Source organism: Aspergillus heteromorphus (genome assembly GCF_003184545.1).
Source record: "Aspergillus heteromorphus CBS 117.55 chromosome Unknown BO70scaffold_6, whole genome shotgun sequence".
NCBI classification, from domain to species: domain Eukaryota; kingdom Fungi; phylum Ascomycota; class Eurotiomycetes; order Eurotiales; family Aspergillaceae; genus Aspergillus; species Aspergillus heteromorphus.
This window is the reverse complement of record NW_020290411.1, coordinates 1-27020: the sequence shown is the minus strand read 5'-3', so window position 1 is coordinate 27020 and position 27020 is coordinate 1. Positions and strand designations below refer to the sequence as shown.

Genomic DNA, 27020 nt, shown 5'->3' with positions numbered 1-27020 from the left:
GTGTAGCCACAACCCTCATCCGGCCAATTCCGAGGCCCAGATGCCCCGACAGTGGCTGATGGGGTGGGGTGGGGCAGCGAGGCCATTCAGCTCCAGCCTCAAAGCCTCAACCAGTCCATCTCAGTAACAAGAAGAAGGATCAGCTCGCCGATGAGGGCGCCAAGCCGACCAGAGGCGATAGTGTGAATGGCCAGTGGAGGGCCAGTGGAGGGCATCCAGAATCCAGCCCCGATAATCCCTCAACAGCGTCGAATCATGGGCTGCTGCGCCATCCACTTTGGCGGCCAGCCGAGACTCTCCACCGGCCAATCAGGCCCCTCCAAATCCCCCACTGGAGCTTGTCTCGTCTTAGCTGCGCGCCCTGGGGGCCAATCAGCCCGCGCCCTCCCCCTCGAGCCCTCAATACCACAGTAATGTCCCTGACAACCTGTGCCCCTCCTGGCCTCGGAGGGGAAGCTCACCCTACGGCGGAGTAAGTACCATGGGCCATGATATCACTTACCCCTCCATCAGGGGAGGGCGCTTACTACCACTGTCCTCGAAGCCTCGCAAAGAGGGGGATCACAACCTATAACTACCCCTCCCCCTCCCCCCCCCCTGGCTCCTCTTCTCTTTCCTTCCTCATCCACAAACATCTTCTTCTCTCCCACACATCTCTCTCTTCAACTACACACACACTAGCAATCATGGGTTGGTTCAGTGAGTGCTCCCTCCGACCCCTGTCCTGTCGTCTTCCCCCTCCCCCCACTAACCCATCTCGTTTCTCCCAGGCGGAAACAGTGAGCAGGCTCAGTTCTCCGAGCAGTTCTCCAACTTCGATGGCTCCGAGCAGCACAAGGCCAAGCTCAGCCACGAGGTCATCGGTGGCGCTGCTGCCTACGAGGCCATGAAGGCCTACGAGGAGCACCAGGCCAAGAACGGTACGCACATCTCCCCCCCCCCCCCCGGCATCCGTGCCTCTCCCGCATCCCGACTCTAACATGTCTTCCTCCCACAGGCAAGCCCGCCAGCCACGCCGAGGCCAAGGAGATCCTCGCCGGTCTCGCCGGTGCCTTCATCGACCGCGAGTTCGAGACCAAGGGTCTGGACTTCATCGACAAGGAGCGCGCCAAGCACCACGCCAAGCAGCAGCTCGAGGAGGCCTCCGCCGCCGACTTCTAAGCGTTTGATTGATTAAGCGATGGATTCGAGGGCACCTATCACTGTTATGATGTATGGTAGCGTGTTTGACATGATCTAGAATATACCACATGAACAAACAAAGAACCAAACACCACGTCTTCCTGCGGTAGTTGTAGAGACACTCTATCATTGTATCCTGGCGTCCGTGTTCGACTTCGTACGGCATTGTACTAGAGTAGAAGGCCAACCACTCGGTGTCTGGCATCCGTGTCCCTTGCAGCAAAATAAGCAATGGAGAAATAAGCAACCAGCCTTGTATCATGCGTGGGATCCATGCGTTATGCCGAGGCAGTGCATGCATCTCGGAAATGCACCCGGTGCAGCATGCGTGGCGGCGGTTTTCGGTCTGCATATGCGGGTTGGATTCCTCGCACTTGGCATAGCCGGTTGCAGCGTTGTCCACCATGACAGAATGGTTGCCTTTTGCTTGACTGGTGTCCATTCGGCTGCCGTGGTGGTTGTTGATGTGGAAACTCCAGCCGGATATATATTTCCGGACCCCTACCACCACCAACCCACTCGGTCCGGACAAACATCTTTGAGCCTCGGGGAGTGCGATTGGAGCAGAAAAGGAAAACCACTACCAGTTTAAAATGGGAATAGGAAAAAAAAAAAGGGAAAAGAAAAAGGGCAGAAGACTTCCAACACGTTTATTCGAGGGGACGGAAATCGACACTGCGATCCTGCAAGATATCGTGTCGTCATTTAACAGAATTTATTGAGACAGGCTGCATGGCAGGATGACATCCATCCTGCCTCTTTGAAAATAGTTCACAAAGAAGGATCTGTATTCCTGTGGAATTGAAGGGCACCCATCTCGGGTATGACTTCGTCTCCCACTGACCTAGGGGCAGGAATGATCGGATTTACAAAGCTTACTGGCAGGTAACCGGAAGTGATATCACCTCGGTCTCTCATGCGGATGGGTTGCAGACCCACATGGTATCACAGTAGCTCCCGGCGCTGGATTAAATTGTGTATGAGGCTCGAGCACCATGACCAAGTCCGGGGTATCCATGGTTTTCCGCTCGCTGCCAGCTGATCCGGTCCCTTCTCCAGCATTCATCAGGCGGTCCTACCAACGATGTCAGTCACAGCCTCTGCCTCGACGCGCAACCGTATCAATCTACCAGCAGCCACCCCGGTGCCCACTGGGAAAACCGGACAGCGCCACTGTTCGGCCCGTCGGCATTCAACGTCGCCAACTGCGCAGCGGAGCATCCGTTCGAAAGCTGCTCCCCAGATTGCCGGCACGAGATCGCCTCCGCGATGGCCACATACCGCAACCCGGGCGTTCGAGTTAATTATGGCTTGTTTACCTAGAAGGGGGCGGTGACAGTGCCGATCCCATGCCATTTGCCGAGCAGCCGGTTCCCAGGACCGGCCAGAAGAGGGGGACGTTGACGAGAGTCGAGGAGGAAGACCGGCAATTGATCGACGGGCATGATGCTGTGGAGTGAGAGGGCGGAAGTCTGACCGAAAGTCTATCTGGATCAGGTGCAGAGACACGAGGCTGCGCTATAGTTCATTAGTTCTCCATGGATGGCAGGCAGACTGTCAGCGCACTGGCCCGACCAACCCTGGCCAGTTTGACAAAGAATCTGCAGGCTGCAGGTGCCCGAGGCCCAAGCAGACCCCCTTTAGACGCCATTCCCACCCCCTTGCAGGATGCAGGAAGAGAGAATGACCGACTGACCGCGACAGAACTTACAAAAGGAGACTCCTCCCACCGCATTCCAGATAGCACAGCTCATCCCTGCCACGACGATGCATTCGAATTCCAATGCCACCGGGTCGAGCGACCTCAGCGGGGCCTGCGTAAGTCCAGCCTCATCCCGGAGCTCTCCAAGAACAATAAGACTAACCGTGATCCCTTGACGCAGTGTCTAACGCTTCTGTCCCTGCTCGGGTCCAGCCAGGTCACTTTCCCTGGCTCGCAGGCGTACGAATTCTCGCGCTCCTCCTTCTTTTCGCAGCAGGAGGCTCAGCTCCAGCCGCGGTGCGTGGTGGCACCCACCGGCGTGGAGGACGTGTCCACGATCCTGCAGTCGCTCACCTCCATCGGAACATCGCTGCCCGAGGGGGAGAGGTCGGTCTGCGACTTTGCCATCCGCTCGGGAGGGCATACGCCCTTCGCTGGGGCCGCCAGCATCGATGGGGGCATCACCATCGACCTGCAGGGCCTCAAGGCCATCGAGGTCAGCTCCGATCGGGCCACGGTCTCCGTCGGGCCTGGAGCCACCTGGGGCGAGGTGTATAGCTTCCTGGATCCTCTCCAACTGACCGTGGCCGGGGGTCGGGTGGCCCAGGTGGGTGTCGGGGGATTGACGACGGGGGGAGGCATCTCCTTCGTCTCCCCGCGCTACGGATGGACGTGCGATACGGTTCAGAACTTCGAGGTGGTCCTGGCCAACGGGTCGATCATCCACGCGAACGCTGACGAGCATCCGGATCTCCTCGGGGCCCTCCGGGGCGGCTCGAATAACTTCGGGATTGTGACGCGGGCGGATCTCACGGCCATCGAGCAGGGCCCCGTCTGGGGCGGGAATGTCTACTACGCGCTCGACACCATCGACCAGCAGCTGCAGGCCACCGCGCAGTTCAGCGACCCGGAGACCTACGACGACTACGCCTCGCTGATCGTCAGCTTGAGCTTTTCCGGTGCCCAGGGGGCGGCCATCGTCAACAGCATCGTGTACACCCGCGCGGAGGAGAACCCCCCAGCCTTCCAGCCGTTCACCGAGATCGCCTCGCTGTCCAGCACGCTTCGCCTGGCCAACATGTCGTCCATCACGACCGAGCTAGGGTCGTATTCGCCCAACGGACACCGGCAGTTGTTCCTGGAGACGACCTTTGCGTCGACGCAGTCCATGCTGAACGCGACGTACCGTCACTGGAACACCAGCCTGGCCGCAATCCGCGAGGTCGCGGGGATCGTCTGGTCCGTCTCCCTCGAGCCGTTACCCCCGTCGATCTACGCCCGGGCGAGCCCGGAGAATGCTCTGGGCCTGTCCGGCACATCCGGCACCCTGGTGGTGGCGCTGTTGAGTGCGACATGGAATGATGCCACAGACGACGCGGCCGTGGCACAGGTCGCTCGCGAGATGTTCGCCGCCGTCGAGGACGATGCCCACCGGCTAGAGGCGTACCACCCATTTGTGTATCTCAACTACGCCGCTCCCTGGCAGGATCCCATTGCCAGTTACGGACCCGAGAGTGTGGAGCGATTGCGGCGAGTCGCGTGGGACGTCGACCCTCGGGGGGTGTTTACGGCGAATGTTCCAGGGGGCTTTAAGATCCCGGGCGAACAATCCTCAGAGCCGATCTCCTGAGGATCAGCAACGCTTGATGTCGTCGTAAGATCAATATATAGACCCCGTACGCCGTACTTAATGCGAGACCCGGCCCCGGACAGAAGGCAGGTACAAAGCAGGTACCGTCGCCGTTGATCTCTCGGCCGCAGCGGGCGTGGATCCACCCGCCTCGTTAGTGACTCAGCTCCGCTCGCGATAGGCCCCTGGGGGATGAGAATGGGGACGACGGCCGGAGAAGGGAATAGCAGACGCCCATGGATTGGTCCGCTGCGGCGGCCGGCCCACCGGTCAAACAATCTAAGAAATAGTCACAAGCTTAGTCCCAGCCGCATCGCTGTGGTTGGGCGGAGGATGATGCCCGAGTGCCACCCGAAGGAGAGATAGACCGGATAGATAGATTATTTTCAGCGTCGGCACCTCACCAGGACCGGATGGACTGGATCGTCGGGCTGCTAAAAACAGGTGACTCCCAGCTCTAGAGACGAGCCCGCATCTCAAAACCCACTGCCACTGCTTCGCCGGTCGACGACGAGCAGAACCCGATTCCATGCGCATTCGCTCCCCCATCGCCCACCATGCGGTCCTGGCGCTGGCCATCGTTCCGAGACCTTCAGTACCGTCTCGTCCGCCATGGCGTCCGGAAGATCCAACCGGCAGCCGGTGCCGGCGACGGCGACGGCGAGCTGGAGCTCACCCTCACCGCCACCGCATCGCGAATCAGTACTGACGAGGGCGACCGCGCCTGGTCTGCCGGCGACAAAGACTCCGCCCATGCGCTATCCTCAATGTCGACATGGAAGCTATCCGGGGTGCAAGACCGCCGAAAGAAATGGGTCAAGGGGGTGTTGGTCTGTGCATACGCGACCTCCGCCGTCTTCGTGGTAAACGTCATCCTCACCATCGTGGCCACGGCCATCGCCGTGGCCGGGGAAGGCCAGCGGACCCTCACGGCTGTTACCATATTCCAGGGTAGCTGCGGCCGGACGAAGGGGTGGACGACGGGGCTGCACCTGGTGATCAACGTGCTCAGCACCGTCGTCCTGGCCGCCAGCAGCTACTGCATGCAGTGCCTGAGTTCGCCGTCGCGGACCGAGATCGACCGTGCGCACGCCGAGCGGGTCTGGCTGGATGTGGGCGTGTCGAGCCTGCGGAATCTCACCTTCGCCGGATGGACGCGACGGGCCCTGTGGCTGGCGTTGATGATGACCTCCGTCCCGATCCATCTCATGTATGCCCCCCCTCCCCCAGGACGCCCGCCATGCCAGTGATTGGTGTGCCCTAATAGACCGGCAGATACAACTCCGCGGTGTTCTTCTCGCTGGGCACCACGGAATACAACGTCGTGCTGGCACCGGCCGACTTCGACTTCGACCACCCCCCGACGCATCCCAATGCCTCGTACGCGGACTGCTTTCCGGCCAACACAGCCCTGAATCTGACGAGCTTCTACACCGAGCTGCCAACATTCCAGAACCTCACGACGCAGGACTGCATCAAGCGGTACGCGACGAATTTCCCCGCCAACCTGGGCACCCTGATCCTGGTGACCCGCAACGGCACCGTCGCCTCCGACTCCCTGGAGTGGGTGGTGGCGGGCAACCCGACGGTGAACTACGGCAACGATGAACTGACGTCCGGCTATGGGTGGATGTGCCAGGCCAACGACCGCACGGCAGAGACCGCTCAGTCATGCGACGAGTCGCAGCTGCTGCAAAAGGCCAACGAGTGGTCCATTGCGCTGCGGGTGCCCTGGTCGGGGCCCGTCGTCAACGCCACGATGGATCTTCCCAGCGGCCCGACGACCGTGAATGGGCGGGACTACTCGCCGCTGATAGAGTATCGGCCCCAGTGGCCCACGAGCCTCAATCTGGACGTGTCCACCCTGGAGCAGACGCTCGCGGGCTTTCCCACCGCGACTCAGCTGGAGCAGGCCCTCCGCAACGAGACCTACTGGCAGAACCAGACCTGGGCCCAGGCGGTGCGCGTGCAGGCCACGGAGGCCAGGGAGTGTGCGCTGGACTACCAGGTCTCGACGCGGTATGCCCCGTCCCACACCGTGGACTACTGTTTGAGCCAAGCCGCCACGGAGCACTGCGAGCTCCAATTCAGCCCGATGATCGCGCTGCTGGTGCTGGCGTGCAATATCGTCAAGATCGTGTGCATGTTCCTGACCGCCCGGACGGACCGACGCGACATCTTCCTGACCGTCGGCGATGCGGTCGCCTCGTTCCTCACGCGCCCCGACCCGACGACGGCGGGGATGGGCCTGCTGTCGCGGGCGAATCTGACACAGGGCCCGCAGCCCTGGCGGTCCCGTCGCGCGGCGTACTGGCGGCTGGCAACGAAGCAGACCGCGTCGCCGCGCGCGCAGCCCTGGGCCATGCTGGTGCCGCGACAGCGCTGGATGGCGGCGGTCCGCCTGAGCCAGTGGGTCGGGACCATCCTGGTGTATGTGTGCGGACGCGTGACGCCCGTGTATCCCGTCCCCTTTCCCCAACCGCGATCACTGACGGGTCCAGGTGCCTGGGCGTGATGTCCCTGGGGGGTTATTTCCTCTCGACGGCGCTCCAGTCCCTCCGGGACGAACTGTATAGGACCACGATGACGGGGCTGTGGGATCTGGGGTTCGGCACGGCCACGCCGTACACGATCATCCCGTTCCGGCATTCGACGGTGATCGCGATGGCGCTGCTGGCGAACTGCCCCCAGCTGGTGGTCTCGACCGCGTATTTCCTGTACAACAACCTGCTGACGCACATGCTGCTGGTGGCGGAGTACGACGACTACGCGAGCCAGCGGAAGCCCCTCCGGGTGTCGTGGCCGGAGGGGGTGCAGCGGTCGAGCTACTACCTGAGCCTGCCGTACCGGTACAGCCTGCCGCTGGCGGTGGCGTCGATGGTGCTGCACTGGCTGGTGTCGGCCAGCCTGTTCTACGTGGAGGTGATCCCCTTCGACACGTGGGGGAACGCGGTCTACAACGACCAGATCATTGCCTGTGGGTATGCGCCCATCGGGATCATCTGTGCCATCCTCCTGGGCTTTGTCATGACGAGCTCCATCTTGATTCTCGGCCTGCGGCGGTTGCAATCGCACATGCCCCTGGCGGGGAGCTGCAGCGCGGCCATCAGCGCGGCCTGCCACCCGCAGAGTCCGGAGGAGCACGCCCTGAAGCCGATCATGTGGGGGGAGATCCTGGTGTCTCCGGAGGCCAGGGCGGATGGGGAACAGTCCGCGGCGTCCGATGGGGACCGCGGAGACCTCGATGGCGGAGGCAAGGACGGCCGGAGACGCCGGGGGTATTCACGGCTGGCGGAGGGATCGGGCGACGGGGAGGGCGGCCACGGCCATTGCAGCTTCACGTGCGAGGAGGTGACGGCGCCGAGTCTCTCGCGAATGTATATCTAGCACCCGGGAATGGTAACTGGCGATTGTTCATGCCGCTGCAGCGATGCGTCGTATTGCGTGGTGGGAGACGAAGGCGACCGAGGGAAGGGGATTCGACACGGGATGGGATCAGCGGCTGCGACGAGGCACGGTGGTCAGCTCCAGACTCGAGAGTGTCGTCCCTCTGGGGGTGGAGAAGGGATGGCCACTTACCCTCTCGAGGACGGAGGCTGTATTTGCCAAGTGTAGATGTAGTTCGTGGTGGTGATGGTGGTGTTCTTGTGTTGGTGGTGGTGATGGTGAAGGTGGTGTTCAGTCGGTCGGCAGCCACGGCGAGAACGAAGAAGAGCCCTCTCACCGCCTCTGTTCTGCCCCCCCCCTCTCTCTCCCCCCTCGGGAGGGCCCGGTCCGAGAAGCCCCGCTCCCCGCCCCCGGCATGCCTGCCCCTTGCGGACAGCCGCAGGGGGGCAGCTGGGCCGAGTGTTTCTTCTTTTGCAGGCAATGTAGTAGTAGTAGTAGTAGTAGTAGTGGTCGATTTTTGGGATGGGAGCATTTCTGACTATTTACTTGCTATCTCTTCATTCTATTGCGTGGCAAAGTCATGTCACCATTTAACATATATGTATGACTGATTTGCCCGTTCGTTTCGATGCCATCACCATCACCATCCGATACATCAAGCAAGCTTGTCCAGATTCTGCTGCATTCCCCTCGTCGAACTGCGTGGCCGGCTCGTGCAGATACTTTTCAATCTTGCCCTCCGACTCTGCATAGATCGCAGGGTGAATTGGCCCACCCCCCTGCGATGGCATCACCCTGGGGCTCGGGCTCGGGCTCGGGGTTGCGGATCCACCGAGACGACGGAGGCCGACGAGGGCCGCTGCCCTGATCCTGGATCCTGAATCCTCGAGCCCGAACAGCTCGTCCTGGAAATCATTGAACTCCAGCGCCAGGGCGGAGGATTCCGCCAGGTGAGCGGGAAACGGCTGTGGCGCCACCGAGGGCAGCAGATGCTGTCGACCCGCCGACCGGGCTTGCAGGGCCCCCTCCTGCAACACCACGGCCAGGAGGAGCACATTCTTCATGTTGCCGCACGACACCACCGGCCGGGGCCGCTTACGCCGCGGGGGTCCCTCCGTCGGGGGACTCATGCTCGCGGGGCTGACTGGCCCGGATGAAACCTCCCGGATGGAATGGGATCGAACGGGGAGAGCAGCGAAGAGAGTGTGAGGCAGTCTGGCAGGCTGACAGTCTGGCCAAAGCTGCCTCCACTATCCGACGGGCCACTCGCACGCACCCTTGGCCCAGGGGCAGGATGACAGCCCTCAATCAACTACTCACGCCTATCTACGTCCGTCTGTCGGGGCACACGTGGGAATCCAGAGGATTTTATTTCTTTCTTGGCCGGGCTATCGGGATGGGGTCATTAGGGTTATTCAGGAATCCGCGATGTCGCGCACGTTGCCCGCGGTGTACCCGCTGCTGGACACGCCCGACGGGATCCAGAACAGCTGCCACACCCCCGTGACGTTCGTCTCCTGCACGTAGAACGTCTCCTCGAGCGTCCCAGACGCCGCCTCGTACATCAGCCACGCTCCGTACCAGATCCAGCCATCCGTCACCGCGTCCGACGGCGTCGCGTCCCCCGTGAAGCCCACCGCCGTCACCGCGTCCGCGTTGGGCCGGATGTACAGCAGCGTCTCGTCCGGCAGCGTGACGCCCTCGGTCAGCGCCGCCGTCGAGATCGTGCCGTCGCTGAAGGTGACTGCTCCTCACGTCAGAAGGTCCCGGTCGAATGGCTCATGGGGGTGGGGGAGAAGGGAAAGGGGGTACGGACAGGTCACGTCGGTTACGACAGAGCCATAGGTCCAGTCCGACGGGGTGCCAAAGTAGGCCAGTCCTGCAGCAGGCGGGAGGAGAGCGTTAGCAGGGACATTCCCATTCTCGTCCGTCATGATGGATGCGCACCGTCCGCGTAGAACAGCTTGACTGCTCGGGCCGCAACGCCGTAGTCGTACAGGCTGAAGTTGCCGTCGGGGCTGCGCTTGACCAGATCCCCCATGGGACGCAGGGGGCTGGCGGCCACGTGGGTCACGGCCGCCCAGGCGGACAGCGCGGAGGCGAGCAGGGAGGTTCTCATCGTGGGGGTTTGGTGAGAGTGACGGGGATGGTCTGTTGGGAGCAAGGGGGGACGAAACGGCAAGGGATGTCGCGGTCTTATATATACTCACGGACCGCGATGTCCCAGAGGGCGGCTGGGATCAGTTGTCCCTCCCACAGCACCCGGGTGAGGCTATCGCCCTCGCCGATGGTGGCATGGGTTGACGCGTCATCGGACGCCGTGGTGGATCGGACAGCAGGCCAAAGGAGGGCCAAGTGGGCGGGCCAAGACCCCGTAGCCTCCCATCCGCCGAAGCCTCCCCCGCCAGCAGCCCAATCGACGGCCAGGACCGACCCCAGCCACGGTCAAGCCATGCCCAGACGGGGGAACCAGGTCCTCTGGGCCTGTTGGCCCCATCGGTCGATACCTCCAAGGTGCCTCATGCAGCAGTCCAGACCCTGATCCTCCCCCCTCGGCGGATGCGCTGGTTGGATGGCTGCCTCTGAACAGGCCGGTGGTGGATTGGTCATCATCTTCTCATGCTGGACCTCCTCGTATCGAGGGGGCTAGCCCCCCGAGCGGTTCTTCCAACTAGTTGAGGCATCCGTTCGACGTGTCTTAGTATCCGGGTCAATCATTATGCGCTGCATTTTTCTCTGACGTTCTGGCTTTACTATCCTCTGCTTGGAGACCACCTGTCGGAGGCAGGGCACTGGCGGTCCAAGGAGATGTCTAGGCCACATCGGTCTACTGGGAGGCCTCGTTGAGACAAGTGTGCCGCGCCCTCTGCCATCCGGTAGAACATCAGCTGACACCCCCGATAATTACACTCATTGCCAGATACATAACTCATATTTCAGGTTGGTGACGTACAAAACAAAAAGGCCCGAATATCAGTTCCCCCGAAGCCGGTCCCTCGCTCCCTCGCCCCCTCGCCCCCTCGCCGACCTCCTGTGCCTCCGATCCGACAGCCATCCGGTGCGCTAATCCGTATACGTCTGGTCGTACTCCATCCCATGCTCCTTCTCGCGGCCGGCCAGGCGCTCGATCTGGAGGCGCTTGGAGGCGGAGCGCAAGGCGCCGGAGCGGGCGTCGACGACGGGGCGCACCCACTCCCGCCCGGGGGCCGTGTCGTCGCCGCCGGCGGGGCGGGCGGGGAACCAGGCGTCGGCGAGGCCGGTGGGCTTGCTGTGGATGTAGATGTTCTCCCAGTGGCCGCGGGGGACGAGGTAGGTCTCGTGGTAGATGGCGAGGTGCGGGTAGTCGCGGCCGACGCGGGTCCACCAGTGGACGCCGGCCATGTGGACGGCGTCGTGGGCGAAGCGGTGCAGGCCCTCGTAGTCGCGGAAGTAGAAGAGGGTGACGGTGTCGTTGGCGGCGGGGTCCTCCACCTTGAGCCAGCGGGAGACGCCCAGCATGCCGTAGGCGCCGGGGTCGGCGTGGAGGGTGTCCAGCATGCGGTCCAGGTAGCCGCCGATGGCGCGCTGGCCGGGGGCCAAGAGGCCCAGCGGGTGGTGGCAGCGCGCCCCGAGCCGGAACACCACCAGCGACTCCCCCGCCGGCTCCGCCCGAACCCCCCCCGTCCGCCCGCGGCATCTGCGCCCCGAACTTGGTCGGCAGCACCCCCGCCAGGTACCGGTTGCGCGTGAAGCCTGCTGCCATCAGCAGGTGGTCGGCGGTGCGGTACAGTGCCACCGCGGCCGGCGGCAGCAGGGCCAGGGGGCCCAGCAGCGCGCAGGCCAGCCCCTGCAGCAGGGCGCCCACCAGCAGCCAGCTGCTCAGGCGCAGGTTGTCCCGCACGAAGGGCGACTTGGCCGCGGGGCGTTGCGGCAGCACGGGCGGGCCCGGGTGGGACACCCGGTGTGGGGGGAGCAGGGGTTGGAAGGTGGTGGCCATGATGAATCAAGTATATATATATATATATATATATAGGAATGGATTGAGATTTGGTCGCGGATAATCAGGGCCTGGGAGAAGCGAGGAGACGGCAGGAGAGGGAGGGCATCCCGCGTCCTTTTATGTCCCTGGCCCGGCGAAGCATGAGGCTGAACAGGGCGGCCGCAATAATAGCCTCTGGACTCCTGGAGGAGCTCCATGACGGGGCGGTGGGGTGGGGGGGAGAATACGCGACGACACGAATCAGAACCACGGTCGGCAGGCGGGCGATCCGATCGGTGCTCGGCCTGCCGGTCGCACCGAGCTATGGGGGGACGCTGCTTCCCTGTCGCCGCCGGCATTGGGCCATGGGCACCACCGCTGAGAAGGACGAAGGATGAGGGACGATGACGATGATGACGATGATTAGGGTTTTTGGCTGGCGGATGCCGGATCAGCGATTTGTAATTAGGGTCACCCCTCAGGCTCTCAATCGGGCCTCAGGCCCCAACGGCAGGTGACCGGCGCGTCCCGAACGGGAAGGCACGGGAGCCCATCTGGCGCTAGTCCGGATGGGGCATTGTGTGTCTCTTCGTCCTCTCTTTTTGTCTTCCTCTTCCTCTTCCTCTTCTTCCCCTCCTCCTGCTTCAGGTCCTGTTGTCCGTTGACATGGCACCACCACTAACCACTGACTATCACTCCTCACCCGACCCGGGGCCGAAGAAGAGATCATCTTGAGTCCTGACCCTCTGACAGACCAACCAGGCGGCCCCATTAGCCGCCGGGCCGTGACGGGCCCTTGTTGTCGCCCTCCCCTCACGATCCTCATCTTCCCCCCTTCCCTCCTCCACCCTCCCTCTCCAATTCGAAAAAAAAAAAAAAAAATATCTAAAAAATCGCCTTTCTATCCAAACTCCCTCCCCTACCACCCACCATGGTCGCCGGGGAGATCCTCACCTGCGTGGCCAAATATGCCTCGCTCGCCGCCGCCGTCGCCGTCGGCCTGTACGCGACCCTGCTGGGCCTCCTCACCACCGAGACCGTCCAGTCCCACGCCGTCTACCTGCACGCCGTCCAGATGACCTGGTTCAAGGACCTCAACGTCCCCGAGGCCTTTGGCTTCCTGCGCAACCAGGTCACCCCCTTCACCATCCCCTCCGCCGACGGCCTCCCGCTGTACGCCTGGCACATCCTGCCCGTGGAGCTGTATCGCCAGCACGAGTCCGCCCTCGTCGCGGAGCCCCCCGGTCTGGTCTCCGACATCACCGCGCGCCTCGCCTTCCGGCTCCTGCGGGACGACCCGGACGCCCGCCTGGTCCTGCACCTGCACGGCGCCGGGGGGACCGTGGGGTCGGGCTACCGCGTCCCCAACTACCGCGCCCTGTCCGCCGGCCAGCCCGACAAGATCCACGTCGTGACCTTCGACTACCGCGGGTTTGGCCGCAGCCCCGGCCAGCCATCCGAGGCGGGCCTCGTCGACGACGCCCGGGCCGTGGTCGACTGGGCCCGGACGGTCGCCGGCATCCCCCCGTCCCGCATCCTCCTCTTCGGCCAGTCCATGGGCACCGCCGTCAGCCTCGCTGTGTCGCGCCACCTGGCCCTCCAGTCCCCCCCCGTGGTCTTTGCCGGCACCGTGCTGGTCGCCCCCTTCGTGGATGTCGCCACCTTGGTCTCGACCTATCGTGTCGCCGGGGTCGTTCCCATTCTCTCCCCCCTGGCGCGCTTTCCGTGGCTGTTTGCCTCGCTGCAGCGCTTTATCCGCGACAAATGGCCGAGCAAGGACCGTGTGGCCGAGTACGTGCGCACCAACGAGGTCAACGGGGAGCGCTACCATCTCACCATCATCCATGCGGAGGACGACTACGACATTCCCTGGCATCACGCCCAGGCCCTCTTCTGGCACGCCGTCCGCGGGGCCGTCCCCGGGGGCATCAGCTACGATGATCTCGAGCTCCAGAAGCTGGACCTCCGGCGGGACCACGGGGCGGCGGGCACCGTCGTGGAATGGACGACCGAGCATGGCGTGATCCGGGAGCAAATCCTGAAGACGGGCTTGCACGATGTCATCATGGGATATCCCGTCATCACCATGGCGGTGATGCGCGCGTTTGAGGCAGCCAGTCAGTGACTCCCCGATGGAGGCGAATAGACATAGACCGAAGGATCATGAGATAGAGGTTCCTGTTATCCAGCATACTTCCCATGCCTCACAGCCGGTCTGTGGCTTGCAGTGTACATGCTATTTCTCTCAAATATAATTTGGCAGTGTTATCCTAACTGATTAGCGAATTCCATCATGGCTCCCCGCCCGCAGGGAAGCTTTCTGCCCTCCTTCTAAACGCGAGTTGGGTCCCTGATCATATCGCAACCCAGGAACTCCCTCGTTGTCTTCTGACCCAGCTCCCACGGAGGGATATCCCTGGTCTGTGGCCAGCGGCCCTTCCTCCTACTCCAAAAACCCCCCGGGACTACAGCGGATGTACCCCCCTGTTCGACAGACTGTGGGTCTCATAGATGGCTGGGCTTTCCGCCCTCAAGGCGGCAAAGGCCTCGCCCATCATCAGGATGCGACTGATCATATAGAGGACCGGGGAGGCGAGACTGATCAGGGTCAACGGACCCCCCCAGCGGAAGATGACCTTTTCGAAATGCATAAACACCAGCATCGAGAGCATGGACATTAATGCGGACGCGCGCCAGAGCCAGTCCTCCACCGCCGTCGGGAACACCGTCTTCCAGCAGGCCAGGTGCAAGGCGCCGAAGGAAATGCCGAACAAACAGGCCAGGGGCCAGATCTTCGACCGGTACAACTGCGGGTCCCAGTGCGACACCACGACCTCCTTTCGCCCGACCAGCCACGGATCCTCCACCGGGAGGAGGTGCTCTTCACTATTAGCCTGCCCCCTCCACCCCGCGTGATCCGTCTCCCTGGCTGCGCCTCCGAGGGCCATCTTGCGGGCGGCTTGGGCCTGCCGGTCCTCTTCCTCCTTTTCGAACACGCGTGGGGTCAGATACCAGGTATTCCAGTACGTCATCTGTGCCTTGGACCCCTCGTTGTCGAATTTGTCGCTGACGGCGAGCTGCTCGAAGGTGTGCCTCTGGCCCGCCGTCATGTCGGGGAGCTCCACAATTGACGGGGACCGAATGTCCTTCGGCTTGTCCCACCAGAAGAAGTAGGTGACGATGAAGAGGGGGATATATCCGAGGGTCATCGCCTCCAGCTGCGACAACGGGAGCCCGTACACGCCACGGGCGGCGCACTGGGCCACAAACCACGACACCTGGACCAGCGCCGCCAGCTTGGCCAAACTGTCGGTCTTGCTTTTGTCGCGGATATCCTCCTCGGCCAGCCCCCAGCTGGCGTGTTCCTCCCAGTCGATGAGCCGTTGTTCGAGCAGCCACGCGTACTGGTTCGGCCAGATCACCCGGTCCCCCTTCGGTGTCCGGTACCGCAGGGCCAGCATGCTGATATAGAAGCCGTGGATGGGCTTGAGCTCCCCCTTGGTCATGCGGGCGCAGTCGGCTTCCATACGCCGGCATTGCGCCCATTCCTGCAACCCCTCTACCGCAATAAACTCCGGGGCAATAATCGCCTTCAGGAACAGGGCGAGCTTGTGCAACGTCGCGTAGACTTCATTCTGGTAGATCCGCGGGTGGATCACCACCCAGGTGCAGAGGAATATGGTCGTCAGGCAGCTGGAGATCAACCCAAAGGTGCCGCGACCGGAAGGGTCTGCCGTCCATCCCACCAACGCGGAAGGTGTGCTGCGAGTGGAAGTAGTATTCAAGGCCGTGCTGTTCATCGCCGCTGGTTGCTGCTGCACGGGCGATGATTGCTAAGAATAAACCGTCAGGAGGAACCACCTGGCGAACGGTCCTGCCGTAATGCGAGGAGCGAAATAGCCTTCACGGAGGCGCCGTCTATCGAGGGGAGGCCCGACATATAGGTCTCCTAGCTACGCGCCATCACGTAGATCCCAGCAGCCACGTCGGAGGGGCGTATCGCTCAGGGCCACAGGCGATCCGACGCTGAACAGTGCCGGGATGGGAGAACCGCCAATCCCAATTGCCTCCGTAGCCGCTGCCAACGGGGGCGTGCGGTTCGTGGCCCATGAAGGCGAAGACACCCCGGGCCATTGGTCCCCAGTTCAGCTCCCCCAAGGCTAGGCTAGCCAGGGCATGGATCCTTCCCGGCCAACCACCCTTCCTGGCGGGTTCACGCTACCTGTGCGTGTCACCAATTGTCTAGGGCATACCATGCTGGGATTAGTGTCCTCATCTGCAGCCAAATGGGGCCCACCTGTACTGACATTTTGCGCATGTAGTGTCTCTTGTCGCGTCAGTCCACCTTGCATCGGATGACATGCGTCCATGTCCCGGCAGATGCTCCAACTGCATCTCCTTCAGGCCGATCAGATGGCTCCTATGAGAGACGCGTTGGGCCAGCGGGTAACTCCACCCCTGGCCTGCAGACCAGCTGGATGTCGATCATCGATGCAGCAGGAGCAGCAGCGGCGAGACATGCCCTCATGGATCTCTCGTCCGCGATTGCCTGTCCCACAGAACGGTCTGGTCGAGCAATTATGGGGGGTGATCAGGAGGCCAGCCCCCGCTCCCCTCTGTGACAGTCAGTTCGTGTCCACCGTGGCGTTCGACATGGCACACCCATCTCTCCATCCGTCTGAAGACTCGAGGCCCACCGCGACTGACTCCCCGGACCAACCAGCGCGCGCGACAGCCCTCGCAGGTCGGCTCTTTTGCTAGTCTGCAGCAGTGTGGGCCGGTATATTGGCTGCATCATGCCGGATTCGTGGGGAGATCGACCTAATCTGACACGTCGCGCCACGGCGGCGATCTGTTGCACGCCGGCTGCAAGGGGAACCTCGACTGCTCGACCGGGCAACGCGACATGGCCCCGACAGATCGGGCCTCGATGATCTCCCAGCGGGGTGGTTCTGCAGCGAATGTGGCTGCCCTAGCAGGGCATCCTGCGATGATTGACTTTCGGCAGCGATTCTTCAGGCCAAATACATGACCTCAGGGCTTTCTGCAGAATCGAGATGGGACGACCGACCCGAATGCGGGCACAGACCGTGCCCTCTTAAAGATGCCAGGGCCCCCGGGCTTAGGGTCGGGACCCCTCTGCCTCCAGCCCCCGCGAGCCTTCCCGATTTCTGCTCCAGATCACCATCATGGGGGACGGAATTACGACCGGCAAGGCCGGGGAACACGGATACAGCCACGACAACCTCCGACATGTCGTGATCACGGCCACCTCCTTTGCCCTGATCCTGTCCACCGTCTCCGTCGTCCTGCGCCTGCTGTGCCGGAAGATCACCAAGACCAAGGTGTTCTTCGATGACTACTTAATCCTGGGGGCCCTGGTGCGCACCTCTCGCTCCCCGTCCCCTCATCCAGGCCGGCACTAACCCCGATCGCGGACGCAGTTTTTCGAATATGCGGTGTCCCTGGCGGGCGTTGTCTGTAGGTGGACCCCCCCCTGCGGCGATGCCATCCCGGATGAACCGTGCCTGCTTACACTCCGCATCCAGTGCTCTACAACGGACTGGGAACGCATATCGTGTATGTGCCGCAAAAGGACTTGACCGTCTACCTGAAGGTACGCCCCCCCGGCCCGTCCGGTGGGATGCTAGCACTGATCACCGTCAGACCCTGGCCAGTGGCAGCTTCCTCTACCCCCTGTGCATCACCTTCACCAAGCTGTCCATCCTCGCGCTGTACAAGCGGATCTTCTCCATCCGACCGATGATTCTGGCGGCCAACGGGGTCGCCGCCCTGGTGATCCTGTGGTGCTTCGGGGTGTGCCTGATCGGGGCGGTGACCTGCATGCCCTTCCACAAGCTGTGGGATCCGACCGTCCCCGGGGGATGCATCAACCTGCCCCAGTTCTACTACGGGCTCCAAATCCCCAACATCGTTAGTGACGCCATCATCCTCGTCCTCCCGATGCGGCCGGTGTGGAACCTGCAGGTGCCCCGGACCCAGAAGGTCATGCTCACGGGCATCTTCCTCCTGGGCGCGTTGTACGTCCTCTGTCCCCTGCCACGATGACGGGCTCGCCTCCCTCACTGATTCTGACCCTCCGCCAGAACCCTCGCCTTTGATATTGTTCGACTGGTGACGATGATTGAACTGTCCCGAGCGGGCGACGACATCACCTGTAAGAAGCGACCTGTGTTGTGCTCCGCAGCAGTCTTCCCCCCCCGACTAACGGTGTCCGACAGATAACGAGGTGCCGGCCAGCGTGTGGACGTGCATCGAGCCGGCGGTCGGCATCACGGCGGCGTGCCTGTCCAACATGCGGCCGCTCTTCCTGATGATCAGCCAGGTGCGCGTGCGCCTGCCGTGGAAGATGTCGGCGGTGGCGTCGCGGGCGTCCAGCACGGGGGCCAGCGTGGCGGAGCGGTTCAAGATCCACTCGACGACGGTGGTGCGAGTGGACAGCTGCCGCGCGGAGAGCGACGCGCCCAGTCCGGCGCGGGCCTCCGTCGTCCACGGATTCCCGTCTGTGCCGAGAACCTCGCCGTTGTCCACGAGTCTGGAGTAGGGGAGGCGGGCTGGAAATTGGATGGGGGGTGGGGGTGGGGATGGGGCTCTCCCCTTCGGCTTCCAGGTGTTGTGTATAATAATGATACATATATATGGATGTGTTCCAATAAGGTGACTGGTGGCTTGGTGTTTCAACCGCTGTAGGATGGGGACGGGGCGATAGGACTGGATTGGCGGATGATAACCGCCCGATCTCGCAGTGGCTGGACGCATGACTGCTTATCGGATCCTCTGGGCCGTTTGGATCGTGTTTATCTGCCGGGCCTCCGTCATATCAGCGCTGGTCCGCCTCTTCGTCCGTCCGTCCGTCGGTCCTGTTCCCTCACCCCCTTCCCCCTCCAGCCATGACCGAAGTCTCCCGCCGCTCCGCCCGCGCGTAAGTTGCCCGCCCCCCCCCATGCCCTAACTCACCATTCCAGCCCTCTAACCATCCACTCCATCCCATCAGCTGCGACGAATGCCGCCGCCTCAAGGAGAAATGCGAAGGGGGGATCCCCTGCCGCCGTTGCGCCCACTTCCGCCGCCCCTGCGAGTCTAAGGCCCTCGCCTCGCGCGCCCGCGATTTCCGCGTCTATGTGCCCCGGTAGGATGCCTATCTCTCTCTCTCTCGCTCTCTCCCTCTCGTTTGGTCTCTCGCGGTGGTCATCCTCTCTCGAACTGTCGTCTCTGACCGCGTGCAGCACCCGTCCCGCCCGACCGGACGTCCAGGAGCTGATGGACCGGTGCAAGTACATGGAGCAGATCCTCAAGCACACCATCGAAGGCATTGCCCTCGACACGAAGAGTCTCGCCAAGATGGCTGAGTCGCTGTCCACAAGCCAAAGCTCAGACCCCCCCAAGGCGTCCAGTCCGGCCGATCTGGCCATCGAGGACGAAGGGTGTACCATTGACCCCGTCGGCGATACGACGACACGTGCGTGCTCCCCCCCCTCTCACCATCCACACAGGGGACATGGCTGACCAAGACCAGACTTCTCGGGCGAGTTCTCATACTGGAACTTCTCGATGCGCATCAAGCAGCGCCTGCAGAGTCGCACGCGCACGCAGAGCCCGGACCGGGTGTCGGGCTACTGGCGGGCCCAGCAGCTCAAGACGAACGAGCATCTGTCGGCGGCGCTGGCCTGCTTCCCCCCGCGGCCCATCACGGGCTTCCTGGTGCGCACGTTTCTGAAATACGCGGCCACGCACTGGTTCCTGGTGGACGAGAACTGGCTGCTGCACCGCGTGCACCTGCTGTACACCGATCCGGCCTGCCTGGGCGACAAGGCGGCCGCCGTCACCAGCATCCTGCTCTCCGTCCTGGCCATCGGCACGCAGTACGCCCATCTCGAGTCCCCCCGCGGCCGACCGCCCCATGCGCCGCCCGTCACCTTCGCCGAGGAGGACGTGGGCGTGCGCTTCTACGAGCAGTCCATCCGCCTGCTGCCGGAGATCATCGAGCTGGCGTGCCTCGAGAGCGTGCAGGCGTGCCTGCTGCTGGGCTTCTACGCCCTGCCCGTGGACGCCTCGGGGCTGGGCTACATCTACGTGAACCTGGCGGTGCGCCTGGCGATGCAGAATGGCATGCATCGAAAGTGCCACCGCGACGCCTTCCCGCCGGTGATGACGGAGACCCGCAACCGGGTGTGGTGGACGGTCTATTCGTTGGAAAGGTGGGCATCCCAGATATGCCATCATCCCCTTTCCCTTGCCCCCAGAGCAGCCCTCGGAGGAGCACGCCCCACCGCTAACCCGAGCCAGATTGATCGCCATCTTCCATGGTCGCCCCCTGTCCGTCCGGCGAGGCGATGTCGACGCCGACCTGCCCCGAGATCGCGAGGACATGGCCCAGACGCAGTCCGCGTGGAGCACGCAGTGTGCGGTCATCTCCTTCGAGATGCTCGACCTGCTGGAGGACTTCTTCCATGACATGTATGTAGGCTCTCCCCGACCGGTGGGCCCCAGACCTCCGATCCCTCGACTAATCCGGACGATCAGATCCCGCCTGCGACATGCCTCCCCGGAGGACCTGGCCGTGGTGCTGTCCCGGCTGGTGGCGCGCAAGCAGACCTGGACGCGGTGGTGGGGGGGCATCCCCGAGGACATCCGCAACCCCACGCAGCCCTGGCAGCAGGATCGAGGGGCCCTGCACCTGCGGCTGGAGGCCTGCCTGGTGCGCATGTTCATCGGGCGACCCTTTCTCCTGCGACAGGAGACGCCCCCGACCTCATCCGCGTCGTCCCCCCCCCTCTCAGGGCCGGCTCCCCCGGCCCCGGCCACGGACCTGCACCCGTCCGACCGGGACAGCCTCATCGCCGACTGCATCCATGCCGCGCAGGAGGCGCTGGAGATCTGCCGGCGCCTGCGGGACCACGGGCCGGGACTGGCACGCGCCTCGTACCTGGAGTACAGCGCGTGCCGGGCGGCGCTGCTGGTGCTGATCGCCTACTCGGTGCAGAGCCTGTCGGACGCCCTGCGGCAGCCGATGCAGGACGGGCTGGCGCTGCTGCGCGAGATGTCGGCGGCGGGCGACTCGGCGCGCTCGGAGGTGTCGCTGCTGGAGGCGCTGGAGCGCTCCCTGGCCCGCCTGCAGACGGTGACCCGCCGGGCGGACCAGGCGGCCCCGGCCAGCCCCCTGGTGTCCGACTACGACACCTTCCGGCACTGGGGGTCGCTGTGCGCCGGCTCGTCGCCCGCGGCGGGGCGTCCGACGCCGCATCCGGGGGCGTCGGCGGGCGAGGCGGGCGAGTGGACGGGGACGGGGACGGGGACGGGGACGGGGACGGGGATGGGGACAGGGCCGGGGCTGGAGGAGCCCGTGGGGATCGATCCGTCGGCGCTGGAACTCTCCATCTTCGGGACGACGGGCTGGTCGCCGTCGGCCAGTTGGCCCACGCGCACGGAGACGCAGGTGCTGGAGGAGTTTCTGGCCGGGTCGGGGCTGGATCCCCTGTGGAACCCGGTTGCTCTGCCGTGAGATTGGTCTCTGCCGATATACATGTATACCCTAATTCTATTTTTTACATGTCCTACATTTTCTACATCTCCTACATCTCCCACATCTCCTACATCTCCTACGTCTCCTACGTCTCCTACGTCTCCTACGTCTCCTACGTCTCCGACATCTCCTACATCTCCTACATCTACAGGGGCTACTCGATCCACACTACATACAGCGTGGTCGACCCGAGGAAAGAAGAATGTATCAGACACCAAATTCATTGCTTAGACGCGGCGATGACCCGCTCGGCCATGTCGGGCAACGTGTCGGCCGTCACCTCGAGGGCGGCGTCGTAGACCTGGAATGCGGGCGCCTTCTCGTAGATGGAGCAGTACGCGCCCCGGAAGCCCGCCTTGGTGGCGGCCGCGACGTCCCACAGGTGCGCCGCCGCGAACCACTTCTGGCCCTCGTCGCCCAGCCGGGCCAGCGCCGGGCGGTAGGCGGCCAGGGCGGGTTTGGCCACGCCCGCATCGTCGCAGCTGAGGAAGTTCTCCAGCGGCATGTCCACCCCCGCCCGCTCGAAGTATCCGCGCACCCGCTGGGTGTCCCCCGTGGTCAGGCACCAGACCGTGAAGCCGGCCTCGCGGAACCGGGCGAAGCACTCGCGCGTGCCGTCCCGCAGCTCCAGCAGCGAGTAGCCCTCGACGCAGGTGTCCCGCTCAGCGAGGGTGGCGAAGCGGTGGGGGTCGGCGACGCCGATCATGGAGAGGGTCTGGTAGAAGAGCTCGGTGAGGACGATCTTGTAGGGCTTGTAGCTGTCGGAGATGGAGAGGAAGGTGAACTGCAGCTCGGCGTTGGTCATCCAGGTGAAGCCGAGGCACTGGGCGGACAGGTGGTGCTCGCGCAGCTTGGGGCCCAGGGTGCGGTCGATGATCTCGTACCAGGCGTCGAAGGAGACGCAGGTCCCGACGACATCGAAGACGACGTGGTTCGGCATGGTGGTGATTTTCTCTGGTTTGATGGGGGAGGAGGAGGAGTGATTTGATGGTGGATGATGTGTGGTGTGTGGTGTGATAATTGACGGTTGATGTGGTGTGAGGTGTGAGGTGTAGAGCAGCAGAGGAGGGCAAGGGAGAGCAGATGAGGGGAGATCGCGGGGAGATGCCCTAATAACCCAACCCTACCGGGGCGGTACCCCTCCAGGCACCCCTCGGCGCTGGCCGATACCGGGACGTGCCCAGCTGCAGCCGGTCTTTGCCGGAATGGGCAGGACGGACCGGTCGCGTGTAGGGCGTGCATCGTGACTCCATCGGGGGAAGATAGGCAGAGAGGCTAGTCTCCTCGCAGCCTAGCCAGGGGTGGCGATGATGCAGCCGATACGAGGGAGATAAGTGGCAGATAAAGGGATCATCTGTCAGAATCTCTGGTTATCCGCTGGTTATCCGCTGGTTATCGGCTATCTATCTGACCCACCGGACTGACACATGGGCTCCCCGGCCGATATCAACGGCCGGGTGACTTCAGGAAGAAGAGGAAGAAGAGGAAGAGGAAGAAACTGAAGGGATGGGAATAGGGATATTCCCCCAAATTTACCTGTCATCGTGCTACAGAGGTTGAATGGAGTGTAGATATTGGTAGAGATGCATTGAACTTCATTATATATATATATCAACCAACAACGGAGGGGGAAAAAACAACAAAAAAAAAAAAAAAAAAACAGACCGTACACACAGAGCTAATGACACAGACAGAAAAAAAAAAAAAAAAACAACAAACAGATCATCATCCCCCATCATCCATTACGACCACAGGATGTTCAACCGGGCCCACCCCTTCTTGGGCTCGGGCTCGGGCTCGGGGTTCTGCCGGTACTGCTCGATGAAGGGCCGGATGGGGACCTCGTCCAGCGGGATGATCGTGGACTTGCTCCACAGCTTGTAGCCGAAGTACAGCCCGAAGATGATGGGCACGTTCAGGTACGACGAGATGAAGGTCTCGGTGTCCCAGTCCCCGTGCAGGAAGGTCGTGTAGCCGCCCGTCAGGAACAGGATCCCCAGCAGCCCCAGCGTCAGCCAGGTGCCCCAGGGCTGGAAGGGCGCCGCCCACGGCAGCTCCTTGTGCCGGTCGATCCCCTGGGTGCGGCAGGCGTAGAGGAACCGCAGGTAGACGATGCAGATGGTGCCCCAGTTGACCAGGGTCGAGATGGAGACGATGTCCTGCAGCCAGGTGAAGACGGTGCTGGCCGAGCTGGAGAGCGTCATGTAGCCCAGCGCCATGAACAGGCCCAGCAGGCTGACGCCGACGTACGGGATGCCGAAGCGGTTCATGCGCGTGAAGCAGGCCGGGGCGTGGCCCTCGACCGCCATGGCGTACAGCACGCGCGAGCCGCCCAGCATGTTGGAGTTGCCCGACGACCAGGCCGACGTCAGCACCACGGCGTTGATGATGGACGGCACCACCTGGATGCCCGCGCGCCGCGCCGCGATGACGAAGGGCGACTCGGACGCCGTGCCCGAGGAGCCCAGCAGGTCCGGGTCGTTGGACGGCACCACCAGCCCGATCATGAACATGGTCAGCACGTAGAAGAGCAGGATGCGCACGAAGATGCGCCGCGCCGCCATGGGGATGGCGTGGCGGGGGTTGCGCGTCTCCGAGGCGGCGATGGTGATGTTCTCGATGCCCGAGTACGAGTACAGGGCGCTGTTGAGGGCGGTCCAGAAGCCCAGGAAGCGGCCCAGGGAGCCCCCGATGCCCAGGTACTGCACGAACGGGCCGGGGTCGCGCCAGTAGCGGAAGCCGATGCTGGTGTGGTCGGGGCCGCCGCCGCAGGTGATGACCAGGGCCATCAGGTTGATGCCGACGATCAGGACGATCTTGAGCAGGGAGAAGCCGAACTCGAGCTCGCCGTACACGCGCACGAACAGCAGCGCGGTGACCAGCATGAGCAGGCCGAACACGGTGATCCAGATGGCATTGTTGATGGTGGTCCAGAACTCGATGACCACGGCGGCGGCGACGATCTCGGAGGGGATGGAGACGAGGTAGGAGTAGATCTGGTTCCAGCCGTTGGCGAAGGACAGGGCCGGGTCCACGAAGATCTCCGCGTAGCGGATCACTCCACCGGCCAGCGGCACCAGCGCGCCCATCTCACCCACGCCGAACACGACGCTGGACACGGCCAGCCCCATGAGGGAGTAGGCCAGGAAGGCGCCCAGGGGGCCCGCGTGGGCGATGGCGCGCCCGGAGCTCAGGAACAGCCCCGTGCCGATGGTGCCGGCCAGGGCAATCATCTGGATATGGCGCTGGTGGAGGCCCTGCTGGAAGACGCGGGCCTCCTCGAGGTGGCCCGGGGCGGCCTCCAGGTCCTCGCTGCCATGGCTGGTGGTGTAGTGGTGTGGCGCCTTCTTCTCGGAGACAGAGGCCGGCTGGGTGGATGGCTGGGAGGAGACCTGGGTGGACAGCCGCGTGGAGGGGTCCATACTGACTACTGGCCTGGTGGAGGGATGAGGAGGGACGGGGATGGGATGGCGTGAGGAAAACCGGCGCCTGGATGGGGAGAGCCATGGGGTGACTTTGTATATTTTCCAAGACCGGGCCCCCCCACCTTGGAAATCGGGGGGACGCCGTTGGTCCACGAGGCGCACCCGACCGGGGTGGCGACGATCCAGACCGGATTGAGGGCTATCAGTGTCCGGCTGTCAGGGCTTGGGGGAGGGGTGTGTGTTGTCTGTTGTCTCTTGTCTCCGTCCGGCCCCAGTTGCCCAGTTGGGCGCTCGCCGATCCCGGCTGATAACAGCACGGGCTAGGCCGCGATAGGCAGGCCCGGCCCGGTGAGGGGATCTGATAAGCCCAATCGGGGCGATGATTAGGGTTCGCGTTTAAAAGGGGCGAGAGTCGCGATGCCCTCCCCCCATTCCCCATCTCCCCCATCACCTCTCCCACTCCCACTCCCTCTTTTTCCTTTCCACTCACGCCTCTCCTTCCTCTCCTCACACCCACCCACCATGGCTCCCTCGACCTGCTTCCCCGTCCCCAACCCCGGTGACTGCTTCTGGCAGACCGAACCCCACGAGTTGCACGACTTCCGGTCGACGGAGCAGCTCCCCGCACACGCCGAGGTGGTCATCATCGGCGCGGGGTACGCCGGAGCCAGCACCGCCCACCACCTGCTGCGCGACCACGGCGATGCCATCAAGTCCATCACCATCCTCGAGGCCCGCGGTGCCTGCTCCGGGGCCACCGGGCGCAACGGCGGGCATCTGCGCCCGGACTTCTACGGGCACATCCCCACGTACGTCGACCGCGCGGGCGTGCGGGCGGGCGCGGAGATCGCCGAGTTCGAGATCTCGCACCTGCACGCGATGAAGAAGCTCATCGAGGAGGAGCAGATCGATTGCGACTTCACCCTGGCGCGCTCCATCGACGTGTGGTGCAACCCGGAGGCCGCGCAGAAGGCGCAGGCCGTGTACGAGCGCATGAAGGGGCTGGGGCTGGAGTACATGAACGACGTGGCCTTCTACACGGGCAAGAACGTGGAGGGCATCTGCGGCGTCAAGGGGGCGGTGGCGTGCGCCTCGTTCACGGCGGGCACGATGTGGCCGTACAAGTTCATCCTGCACATCCTCCGGGCGGCGCTGGCCACGGGCAAGCTCAACCTGCAGACTTTCACGCCCGCCACCGCCGTCACGCCCCGGCCCCAGGGCGGCTTCACCGTCGAGACCCCCCGCGGCGCGATGCACGCCGACACGGTGATCCACGCCAACAACGCCTACGTGTCGGCCCTCCTCCCCGAGTACGCCCACAACATCGTCCCCTGCAAGGGCATCTGCTGCCGCATCACCGTGCCCGAGGGCCGGCCCGCCCCCCTGCTCAACAACTCGTACATCAACCGCACCGAGGACCACACCCTGTCCTACCTCATCCCGCGCCCCGACGGCAGCATCATCGTCGGCGGCGCCTCCTCCCAGTTCCGCCCCTTCCGGGACCAGTGGTACAACAACGTGGACGACAGCGTGCTGATCGACTCGGCCAAGGACTACTACAACGGCTACATGCAGCGGACGTACCGCGGGTGGGAGGACAGCGGCGCCACGGTGGACCAGATCTGGACGGGGGTGATGGGCTACTCGTTCGACTCCAACCCCCACATCGGGGCGGTGCCCGGCAAGGCCGACCAGTTCATCCTGGCCGGCTTCAACGGGCACGGCATGCCCGTCATCTGGCGCGCGGCGCAGGAGCTGGCCCGCATGGTGGTCGAGAAGATCCCCTTCGAGCAGACGGCCATGCCGCGCCTGTTCCAGACCTCGCAGTTCCGCATCGACCGCGCCCAGCACGGGTCCGAGAGCGACGGCGACATCCTGGGGACGGGCAACTTCCCGGCCACGAAGCCCTGAGCCGGGCCCCTCCGGTGTTGGGGCCGGACGCTTTCTTTCCACCCCTCCACGTGTATTATAGAAATGAGAACCATGCCTTTCCTTCTTCTGTATCAGGTGTTCCTCCCCAGCAACTTAAGTCGTGAAGTCAGCCCCTGCTGAGTAGATGCGACTGTAATCTAGCAAAAGCCTGTCAGTAGAAGTGTTAGGGTTTAGGGTTTAGGGTTTATTAGGGTTTAGGGTTTAGGGTTAGGGTTTAGGGTTTAGGGTTTAGGGTTTAGGGTTTAGGGTTTAGGGTTTAG

General features: G+C 63.3%; 13 protein-coding genes across 13 annotated transcripts; 7 read left to right on the top strand and 6 right to left on the bottom strand.

Moving 5' to 3' along the window:
• Positions 1-686: 686 nt before the first annotated feature.
• BO70DRAFT_385705 (DUF3759 domain-containing protein) lies at positions 687-1423 on the top strand (the record flags this gene model as incomplete). The annotated part of the gene is made up of 3 exons (XM_025545759.1): positions 687-699; positions 771-920; positions 998-1423. 3 exons carry the CDS (start codon positions 687-689, stop codon positions 1159-1161), a joined length of 327 nt encoding a protein of 108 aa, XP_025401262.1. The 3' UTR covers positions 1162-1423.
• A 1526-nt stretch (positions 1424-2949) lies between these two features.
• Positions 2950-4514, top strand: BO70DRAFT_350904 (FAD-binding oxidoreductase; the record flags this gene model as incomplete). Its single annotated transcript, XM_025541718.1, has 2 exons — positions 2950-3000; positions 3066-4514. 2 exons carry the CDS (start codon positions 2950-2952, stop codon positions 4512-4514), a joined length of 1500 nt encoding a protein of 499 aa, XP_025401261.1.
• Positions 4515-5281: 767 nt separating this feature from the next.
• Positions 5282-7901, top strand: BO70DRAFT_287518 (uncharacterized protein; the record flags this gene model as incomplete). The annotated part of the gene is made up of 4 exons (XM_025539244.1): positions 5282-5724; positions 5790-6300; positions 6346-6944; positions 7016-7901. The coding sequence occupies 4 exons, from the start codon at positions 5282-5284 to the stop codon at positions 7899-7901; spliced, it is 2439 nt and encodes an 812-aa protein (XP_025401260.1).
• A 590-nt stretch (positions 7902-8491) lies between these two features.
• On the bottom strand, positions 8492-9031 carry BO70DRAFT_394268 (uncharacterized protein; the record flags this gene model as incomplete). The annotated part of the gene is made up of 1 exon (XM_025546446.1): positions 8492-9031. One exon carries the CDS (start codon positions 9029-9031, stop codon positions 8492-8494), a length of 540 nt encoding a protein of 179 aa, XP_025401259.1.
• A 142-nt stretch (positions 9032-9173) lies between these two features.
• On the bottom strand, positions 9174-10114 carry BO70DRAFT_193424 (uncharacterized protein). Its single transcript, XM_025538516.1, has 3 exons — positions 9849-10114; positions 9718-9780; positions 9174-9645 (listed from the first exon to the last, which is right to left on the bottom strand). Exons 1-3 carry the CDS (start codon positions 10018-10020, stop codon positions 9317-9319), a joined length of 564 nt encoding a protein of 187 aa, XP_025401258.1. The 5' UTR covers positions 10021-10114; the 3' UTR covers positions 9174-9316.
• Positions 10115-10964: 850 nt separating this feature from the next.
• Positions 10965-11944, bottom strand: fmaE (monooxygenase fmaE; the record flags this gene model as incomplete). The annotated part of the gene is made up of 2 exons (XM_025545758.1): positions 11605-11944; positions 10965-11543 (listed from the first exon to the last, which is right to left on the bottom strand). Exons 1-2 carry the CDS (start codon positions 11875-11877, stop codon positions 10965-10967), a joined length of 852 nt encoding a protein of 283 aa, XP_025401257.1. The 5' UTR covers positions 11878-11944.
• A 788-nt stretch (positions 11945-12732) lies between these two features.
• BO70DRAFT_360019 (alpha/beta hydrolase) lies at positions 12733-14137 on the top strand. The gene has a single exon (XM_025542682.1). It carries the CDS (start codon positions 12791-12793, stop codon positions 13982-13984), a length of 1194 nt encoding a protein of 397 aa, XP_025401256.1. The 5' UTR covers positions 12733-12790; the 3' UTR covers positions 13985-14137.
• Positions 14138-14154: 17 nt separating this feature from the next.
• On the bottom strand, positions 14155-15741 carry BO70DRAFT_193371 (uncharacterized protein). The gene has a single exon (XM_025538515.1). The coding sequence runs from the start codon at positions 15657-15659 to the stop codon at positions 14325-14327; it is 1335 nt and encodes a 444-aa protein (XP_025401255.1). The 5' UTR covers positions 15660-15741; the 3' UTR covers positions 14155-14324.
• A 986-nt stretch (positions 15742-16727) lies between these two features.
• Positions 16728-18424, top strand: BO70DRAFT_385698 (uncharacterized protein; the record flags this gene model as incomplete). Its single annotated transcript, XM_025545757.1, has 6 exons — positions 16728-17240; positions 17304-17340; positions 17409-17476; positions 17527-17900; positions 17967-18037; positions 18102-18424. Exons 1-6 carry the CDS (start codon positions 17049-17051, stop codon positions 18422-18424), a joined length of 1065 nt encoding a protein of 354 aa, XP_025401254.1. The 5' UTR covers positions 16728-17048.
• A 346-nt stretch (positions 18425-18770) lies between these two features.
• Positions 18771-21382, top strand: BO70DRAFT_427325 (Zn(II)2Cys6 transcription factor; the record flags this gene model as incomplete). Its single annotated transcript, XM_025547876.1, has 6 exons — positions 18771-18802; positions 18875-19009; positions 19107-19339; positions 19397-20078; positions 20167-20337; positions 20404-21382. 6 exons carry the CDS (start codon positions 18771-18773, stop codon positions 21380-21382), a joined length of 2232 nt encoding a protein of 743 aa, XP_025401253.1.
• A 241-nt stretch (positions 21383-21623) lies between these two features.
• Positions 21624-22450, bottom strand: BO70DRAFT_332145 (putative 2-haloalkanoic acid dehalogenase; the record flags this gene model as incomplete). Its single annotated transcript, XM_025540904.1, has 1 exon — positions 21624-22450. Exon 1 carries the CDS (start codon positions 22341-22343, stop codon positions 21624-21626), a length of 720 nt encoding a protein of 239 aa, XP_025401252.1. The 5' UTR covers positions 22344-22450.
• A 620-nt stretch (positions 22451-23070) lies between these two features.
• BO70DRAFT_420934 (aromatic amino acid and leucine permease) lies at positions 23071-24825 on the bottom strand (the record flags this gene model as incomplete). The annotated part of the gene is made up of 2 exons (XM_025547520.1): positions 23071-24753; positions 24796-24825. 2 exons carry the CDS (start codon positions 24823-24825, stop codon positions 23146-23148), a joined length of 1638 nt encoding a protein of 545 aa, XP_025401251.1. The 3' UTR covers positions 23071-23145.
• Positions 24826-25279: 454 nt separating this feature from the next.
• Positions 25280-26807, top strand: BO70DRAFT_360017 (NAD(P)/FAD-dependent oxidoreductase). Its single transcript, XM_025542681.1, has one exon. The coding sequence runs from the start codon at positions 25351-25353 to the stop codon at positions 26737-26739; it is 1389 nt and encodes a 462-aa protein (XP_025401250.1). The 5' UTR covers positions 25280-25350; the 3' UTR covers positions 26740-26807.
• The last annotated feature ends 213 nt before the right edge of the window (positions 26808-27020 follow it).

What these genes read in the sequence shown, in the direction of transcription:
- BO70DRAFT_193424 (XM_025538516.1), bottom strand. Translation starts at nt 10,020, where the DNA reads ATGAGAACCTCCCTGCTCGCCTCCGCGCTGTCCGCCTGGGCGGCCGTG. An exon ending in CAAGCTGTTCTACGCGGACG is followed by an intron (nt 9,781 to 9,848) that starts GTGCGCATCCAT and finishes CGCCTGCTGCAG; the next exon opens with GACTGGCCTACTTTGGCACC. An exon ending in TGTCGTAACCGACGTGACCT is followed by an intron (nt 9,646 to 9,717) that starts GTCCGTACCCCC and finishes CGTGAGGAGCAG; the next exon opens with TCACCTTCAGCGACGGCACG.
- BO70DRAFT_360019 (XM_025542682.1), top strand. Translation starts at nt 12,791, where the DNA reads ATGGTCGCCGGGGAGATCCTCACCTGCGTGGCCAAATATGCCTCGCTC.
- BO70DRAFT_193371 (XM_025538515.1), bottom strand. Translation starts at nt 15,659, where the DNA reads ATGAACAGCACGGCCTTGAATACTACTTCCACTCGCAGCACACCTTCC.
- BO70DRAFT_360017 (XM_025542681.1), top strand. Translation starts at nt 25,351, where the DNA reads ATGGCTCCCTCGACCTGCTTCCCCGTCCCCAACCCCGGTGACTGCTTC.